The sequence below is a fragment of the Volvox carteri genome, assembly GCF_000143455.1.
Source record: "Volvox carteri f. nagariensis unplaced genomic scaffold VOLCAscaffold_96, whole genome shotgun sequence".
NCBI lineage: Eukaryota > Viridiplantae > Chlorophyta > Chlorophyceae > Chlamydomonadales > Volvocaceae > Volvox > Volvox carteri.
Genome location: NW_003307639.1, coordinates 39,344 through 47,643, shown reverse-complemented (window position 1 = coordinate 47,643; position 8,300 = coordinate 39,344). Strand labels below are relative to the sequence as shown.

General features: G+C 55.7%; 1 protein-coding gene across 1 annotated transcript in view; it reads right to left on the bottom strand.

The window, feature by feature from the left end:
* Nucleotides 1-1,117: 1,117 nt before the first annotated feature.
* VOLCADRAFT_108167 (uncharacterized protein) overlaps nt 1,118-8,300 on the bottom strand; it is a gene marked incomplete at both ends in the record, with an annotated part of 10,607 nt that continues 3,424 nt past the window's right edge. Inside the window, 5 exons of the mRNA XM_002958482.1 lie at nt 1,118-1,134; nt 4,585-4,690; nt 5,036-5,156; nt 5,215-5,285; nt 6,041-6,103. Of these exons, the coding sequence (XP_002958528.1) occupies nt 1,118-1,134; nt 4,585-4,690; nt 5,036-5,156; nt 5,215-5,285; nt 6,041-6,103 (378 nt within the window). The remainder of the gene's footprint in view (nt 1,135-4,584; nt 4,691-5,035; nt 5,157-5,214; nt 5,286-6,040; nt 6,104-8,300) is intronic.

Below are 8,300 nucleotides of genomic sequence, written 5' to 3'. Positions count from 1 at the left end.
TCCTTCACTTTTGGGGGCACTACACGTGAGCGAAAGCGGCTTATGGAAGCTGAGTATCGGTTAGGTGGGGTGGGGTTGGGGCGCTGACCGGCAACGAGACGGCACGGTACCTCGGGTTGCACTATGGCCCAGGAGTGCGGTTTTCAGCATGTACCAAGCAACTACTCGCAGCAGGGAGGCGGCCAGCACCCTGTGTCGAGATAAGAAAATTACCACCCCCAAGCTATGTATGTCTCTCTACAATACACTAGTTGTACCGGTGTTTTCTTAATAATATATCCGAATTCCGAATAAAAAATGTTCGTGGTCCTAAAAACTAGGAATGAATAATGTTTCCGACCGTACAAGTTCATTCCTCCAGCCAAAAATGGGCTGTCCATGCCAAAGCCGCTAGGATCTTACAGAAGACATACATATTAACCATATCATAGCAATGTCGCTACTCCGGTTGTCAACAGTGAGCGGGCCAAGCGTCAACGTTCTTCATATGGAGACAATCGTGATGGGCCAGGAAACACGGGCGTCGAGTTTGATGGCAGCAGCCACCCCGGCGCTGCAGCTAAGACTCCTAACCCCACACTCTGTGGCGCAAAGACACCCCGACTGCAGACACAGCGGATCGTGAAGGGGCAGAGCGACGGCGCGTGGCTGGAAAAGAAGGACAAGTATTCCTTCAAGTGGCAGCTGTACTTCGGAGCCATGTTAGTTTGGGCTGATGTGCGGTGTTTTCCTTTCCTTCGTGGCTTTTAGGCGTTGTAGTATTGCCCTTGGGCCCTCGGCTCCTATGGGTAGTCTTACAGGTATGGGGTCATGCACCCCCAACCATGTAAAACACACACACACACACACACACACACACACACACACACACACACACACACACACACACACACACACACACACACACACACACACACACACACACACACACACACACACACATGGACGCAGTGCATTATGCATATCTGGAGATATTGTGGTGTGCACGTATTGTGACATTCCCCAACCCGGTGTTTGTATGAACTAAACTGTAACTCATCGGGGGGTGTCTGGGGGGGGGTGTAGCCCCCCCAGCGCCTTACAGATTAAGAATACTTTTATTCCCGCGACTAATAATCTATTTATCCGTTCGGACTGGAAAATTGACGGGCGGTGGTGGCGGTGGTGGCCGTGGTGGCGGTGGTGGCGGTGGTGGTGGCGGTGGTGGTGGCGGTAGTGGTGGTGGTCACTCTGGCGACCAGCAGGCGCTATGGCCAGCTGTAGCGGCTTTGCAAAGTCGGGTGCCGCATGATGCCGCCTTCTCGCTCGAGTTCCTGCAAGCCGTATATGATATTTGCACGACTCCATGTCCCGAAGCCACCCCTTAACAGGATCGACGTAAAAAAAGTAGCAACGTGCTGTCGACTGTCTGTTGCAGTATATCTATATATATCTATTAAGAGATATTTCCCTTGCTTATTTGGCACTTGTACATGTGGGTTCCAAGTTGTTGTCGCTATCTGCCATACTTGTTTCTCTTTTGTTGTTGCAGGGTGGTTAAGCTTCACCAGTGGCCTCCTTCCCGAGGCAATTCCCTGCTCTCCCCTGCTAGAGGGGCACCCTAATCCATTCACCCCTTCCGACTTCAGAGTGTACTCTTTGAGTTTGGCAACTCACCACCGGCATCCAACCAAATCTAGCGGATCAACGGCGCCTCAACTTAGTTCCTGGTCAGCTCGCAAGTTGATTTTATCACGTCCTACACCGTCCACAAGATGGGGGGCCACCTCCCAATTCAACACCCCTCCACACACCCGAGAGGTCGGCAGGCGGGTTTGAACCCGGGTCGGCTGGGAGCAGAGGTCAGGCTTTGCCGCCAGCCGCCTGTTTCTGTATTATGGGTGATAATTTCCGTGTGTGTTGTTGTAATGTGTGGGGATAGATGAAGTCCTGCAAAGGCTGCGAATTCCAAGGTTCAATATGTAAATGATTAATGCAGCGTTACACACGAGTGAAGGAGTGATTTGTTGAGAGCAATCGCATCATATGTTGGTTAGTTAGGAGTATATCCCTTCTTGCCGATTTATGTTTCTTCTGTCTGTTGGTGACATTGTTCAGAACATAGTGCAAATATCTATTCTCTGGAGTCTAGATGTTGACTTTTCATAAGTTGTAGCAAGTAAGCGACATATGTGCACACGGATAGTGACAAACGTTGCTGTAACAAATATCGGCAGGCGCTAACAACAGAACGCCGGAAAAGCATAACCGCAGCGCGCCGTCGAACCCAGCATCTGATCGCCACACGCCCTCGACGGGCTCACCAAGGCATCTTCAGCAAGGATGAACTCGAACGCGGCCTGCCTGCGGTGAAACACCCGGTCTCCGGTAAAATATGCACGGAACCCGAATCCATCCTTGAAGCAGTCCACCAGTACTTCCAGACGCAGGCCGCCCCCATTGGCCCCCCGAAGACCGGACGGTACCGACCCGAGGAAACCCCTCGAGCGTACCCATTTCTGCAGAGTGCCGCCCCAGACACGTTCTCCCTTACCAGCCCGAAACAGGCCGCGGACCACGTCCTGCTTAGCAGCGTCGCTGACCCTTTTAACTTTAACAAGTGTGTCCAACACCTGGCCCGCAATAAAACACCGGGACCCGATGGGAATCCTTACCGAGATATGGGGACCATTGCCCAATGGCTTTACAGTCCACCATCCACGGACTTCTTGAAGTTCAGGGGGGCCCAGGCCCGCACGCCAAAGCAATGGACTGAATCTGTTACGGTCCTTTTACCAAAAGCAGGAGATGCGCTCCTCNTGAACAACAAGCGACCCATTGCCCTCGCCAACACTCTTTATAAGTTATGGACTAGCCTCGTCACAGTGTCCATCGGGGACGTCGCTCCCGAACTAGCGTTGTTTAGCGAGGCGCAAGAAGGGTTCCTCCGGTACAGAAACACGGAACGGCAAATCCAAAACCTGCTCCACGTCATTGAGGATGCTGGGCTCACACGCAAAGATCTCTACCTGTTATACGTCGACTTCTCCTCGGCATTCAACACCATCAACCACGACCTGCTGCTACAGATCATGTACGACCTAGGGCTACCCGAGGACCTCATCTATGTCGTACGGGATCTGTACAGCCAAGCGCGGACCACTATACAGACAGAACACGGCCTCACAGCGCCAATAATGATCGAACGAGGCACAGTACAGGGGGACACGCTCTCGCCGGTGCTATTCATTATTTTCCTCGAACCACTCCTCCGATGGCTCCACGCTGGCGGACGAGGGTACAAGTACGGCTGCCTCCCCGACAGCTTGAACGCCAGGTACCATGGAAGCTCAGCCGCTTACGCCGACGACCTCACCGTGATGACCAACAGCGCACAAGACCTACAAATACAATGCGACAAGATCAGCTTGTACTCGAAATGGGCGGGCCTACACGTGAATCACAAAAAATGCGCAGTGACGGGCATCCTGCACCACAGGGCATGGGCCGACCGAGGTCTGAACGGACCCACGTGCGCACGCACCCTCAAGGCAGCCTTGGATGAAAAAATCAAAATCAGCGGCCAGTCAGTGCCGTACCTACCCCCCACGGAACCCTACAAGTACCTTGGGGTCCACGTAACGCTGACCCTCAACTGGAGCGCACAGATGTCCCACGTCTGCAAGGCGGTGAGGGACAAGGGCGACCTACTTCAGGGATCCCTAGCATCGCCGGACCAATGTATCAGAATCATACAGACTTGTATACAAGCAGTAGTGTCATACAGCTTCTCCACCATGGCATACACTCCTAATGATATCAGACTTTTGGATGCGATGATCGCACGCGCAGCCCGACGCTGCTACCGCTTGCCCACCAGTTTTCCCACACGCGCCGTGCTGCTACCAGTGGAACAATATGGACTCGGCGTTGGGTCCCTGCTACCGATCTATGTGCGCATGGCAGCTCGCGCGCTGGTCCTCTCCCTGAATGATGAAGGCCGGCTAGGCGTCGTGACACGAGCCATGCTTGAGCTGCAGTGTCGTCTTGCGGCCGACACTAGGATGCACATGTTGAAACGCGAGAGCAGTTTCTACACGACCCTGAAACAGCTGACCCTGGCGCGAGACCATGGCATCGCGGTCACCGACAAAGGGATGCCGTATAACACATCCCTAAACACTCTCATGACGGCCGCCTCCGCCGTCAACGCGCGGCAGGACACAAAGTCCGAAACCCTGCCGTACAGATGCTTGCTCCCCTTGACAGAGCTGGGCCTAGACATGCACGCGCTCATAGACAGGAACACAACACAACACCTCATCACCACCACTGATCTTCAGAAGCTTTTCCCCCGGGGCAAGGTGCAGCACCGGCACAAGATCGCCTTGAATCGACTAGGCCTAGCGATAAGTGCCCAATGCCCCCAAGCTCCACACACGAAGGCACATGACCCACGTCGCTGGTCGTCCGCGCTGCCTCTGGAAGACAGACGCCTCCGCGAGATCCCCAGTGACCCTCCGTACACCGGCCTCCGGCACAAATCAAGTCTCCCCAACCCGATACTAGCACCATCCCTCGACCCACATGTACGCCGTGACACACCTGTCGTGTGGAGCACGACCACGAAGAAGCCACACCATCCCCGCGCAGAGCCAGACGACATGGAGGGTGACCCACCAGCGCCGCCGAGCCACCCTGCGGAATCAGCCTGCACAGGACGGAAACGCACAAGATCCGTCCACCAGCGGCAACAGGATTTCATCAACAACAATACACGCTGTGACAACAGTAACGTGGGAACAGATAGTGCAGCTATACACAGCGCGCAACTTCGCGACCCAGCCCCGCAATGCACATCCTATATGGAAACGAGACGCGTCATGACAGCTCTGCGAAAAGACACCCGTAGGAGTGTGCCCAACCTAGGGAACCCCCCTGGGCCTATCGTCCAGGGACCGCGACCGCGCCCAAGCCGGCAAACCCGTCGCACTCTAAGCATCGGCATGACCCCGTGACAGGAGAAATCGGTACCCCAAACCCAGTGCTGGTGTACCTTGCAGAAAAGGGACTCGACTGTACGCCAGTAGCGCCACGTAACCCCCGCGCCGGCGCAGGCGCGGGGGCGGCAAGGGCCGGTCCGAACACCGCCGACAGGGACCACGCCGGTGATCCGCCTGCGCCCGAACCGGCCAGAGCGCTACCGGGGGCACCGAAGCCACCAGAGCACCTCACCCCGCAATGGTGGAGACCTCGATGGAAAGTCGCCCGCGATCAAATACTGGAGGACAGGATACCCTGGAAGCCTGGAAAAGGCCAGGCAAAGGACACAACGGGGCAACAACAGATAGTTTATGACCTATACAACGATGTAGAGGACATCGTAGAAGTACTCGCGGGCCCTATCACAAAACGCATCGTCCCCTCAAACGTTAAACCTCCCAAGAAACAGAAAATCGGGGCCGATACGACCGCAACCCACGAACAGTACTACACGGTTCGCTGGAAAGACACTATCACCCCGATATCTATCGTCGGCGCATACGCCAGCATGGGATACGTGCCCAGACAGCTATTACCAGTGACAGGTCTTTACGGCACGCGGATCGACCGCCACTTCCGCAGAGCGGTATGGGAACCGTCAGATATCCCCGCCGCGCAACTCGGTAGGTTACCCAACGGACCAGCGGCGATGGCGAGGTACGAGCAAACGAGGTCGCAGAGCGTGAACCCCCTCTCGAGATACCCCAAACCCAAGGACAGCAATCTAACGAACCCTCAGAGGCAAGGCCGATGGAACCCGCCCCCCTCGGAGCAGACCCAGCGGGCACGCCTTATTCGAGCAAACACTACCTTTGAGACTGCGCCGTGCAACCCATACATGGACACGCGCCCCACGGGAAATTATCGAATCCAGCTAGGTCTGCTAACCAGAGAGGGCGGCTCGACCGAAGGGAACACGGCCTTCGTCTACGACCCGAGAGGGAAATGTGTGGGCACCCTCACCCTGCAACGCCTGGAGACCCTCAGAATGCGATATCAACACACGATCGACACTTACCCCGAGGTGCACAGAAGCCTGTCCTCCCAGGGCGGCTTCGCCAAGGACGTCGCGCGCCTTCTCCTGCGGTACGGAAAGGACCCCGACGGGCGCGAAACGAAAGGCCCGCCACGGTCGCAGGCGACCATGAGCAGAAAACTGCGCCGTACGCTGATTGATGCCCTGCACGCCCTGGATGCCGGCCCAGTCGTCGAAAGGTTCTCATCCCCGCTTAACTGCGGTGAAGAGGTGCAATACTACTTCAGTGTCCACGCAGAAGACCAACTCTTCGGGGCAAACATAGATGCATTCTCTCAGCCATTTACAGGCCTCTCGATAGCACACCCGAACCCTGACCCCACCAGTGTCAAGAAGGCAGTAATGTGGGCAGTCGCAGGCGCATCACACACTATGACATCCGCACTGCCCACCGCCACACTACTCATTGTCCCGCACAGCCGAACTGGCCCCCATACGCAGCTACACAACACACCGTATGTCTTCCAGCTCGCGCGGCTGAGCCGTGGTGAAGCGTGCAAGCTTACCAGCGGGACTGGAACTGACGACCCCACCCCTGACTACAAGGGGGGCCTGGACCTCGTCGTGGTGGCCAACGACACGGCGATCCGAGGACTAAACGCCCGATCCATGAAGGTGCTCCTATCCGAACTCGAAGCGATGGACGCCACCGGCCTCCCCAGAAAACATCTGCGACTGCGGGACATGTCCGCGGGTACTCACTGCGTCGGCACCCAACGACCCTACCCAAACAAAGTCGCTCAGGTCATGCGCAAGATGAATGCCTCAAAGCCGCCCAGACCAAGACCAACCGCCACAGTCCCCCACTCGGACGGACAGATGCTCCAGCAGCGCCTGACAGCAGCTTTTCCCGGACAAGTACCACTCAGGATGGACCCGCACACTATCATCTGGACCGACGGTAGCTGTATTAAATCGGCTGAAAACAACGGCCAGAACAAGTTGGGTGCGGCTGCATACTGTGGACCCACCGGAAAAACGCTGCACATCGACCCAGCGGGCGAAGGATGTACGAATACCATTCAACGGGCAGAGCTGGCAGCAATACGCGTAGCTCTATGAACCCAAAGGGCGGTGAACATCACCTTAACAATTGCCACTGACTCGCAAGCCTCACTGGATCTTATCAAAAGAGCAGTAAACGATCCGAGTAAACTGCATATTTCCAAGCACAAAGCCTTACTAATGGACATCGCCGACCTACTGTACGAATGCGCCCAACAGAACATAACCGTTCACTTCCTGAAAGTGAAATCGCACACAGGCCTTGATGGTAATGACAAAGCTGACAAAGGAGCAACATCTGTCGCACGAGGTGAGAACCCAGCAACATTTACTGAAAAGGCCGACAATGCCCCGTTCGATAAAGTGTTCTGGCTGAAACAACGCGACACTGGTCTTTACGTTAGTGACCTGAACAAAGGCCTTTAAAAGCGTCTCCAGCAAGGTACCTTCGCAGGCTACACCAACGACGCAATACTAACTGAAAAATGGCGTAACACCGCCTCGAAGTTAGACCCCAAATCTAGCAATTCCTTCCTTAGTAACGCAAAGATGCCACACTGGCTCAAACTGCAAGTACTGAAAGCTCGATACGGGCTGCTATTCAATGCTAAACTAAAGAAACTTTACGGACGAGGCGGAGACGGCAACTGCCCTATCTGCCGCAGCTGCGGCCCGACCGGCCCCACACCCGACTCAGGAGCCCACATACTCGGCGGGTGCCCCCACCCAACCATGAAGGGCATGTACATCAACCGGCATAACCAAGCGACGCGCACTATTGCCGACTGCGTCAACGGGGGCCACCACGGTGGTGGTTTCATGATTATGGACGCCGGTAAAGAAGAGGATCTCCCGCCGTACTGCAGTGGGATGCGCGTCCCCAAATGGATGCTGCCACACTTAGCGGACGAGGAAATCCGTCGCCTCCGCCCAGACATCATGTTCATCCCCGACCTCCCCGCGCACAGAACCAAGCGCAAACGGTACCAGGGGCCGGAGTGCAAATCCAAGCACGATGTATACATTGTTGAAGTGGGCTACACCAGTGACCTGCAGCACTCCGACAAACTCGAACAGAAAACCGCACAGCATGCACGGCTAACAGAGGAACTCACGAAAGCAGGCTGGACGGTGCACTACACCGAGGCGCAAATTGTCACCCTGGGAAGTACTGGGACACTAACCAACACACTAAAACCGCTACTGTGCAGACTCGGCTCGTCCGCTGAGCAGGCCC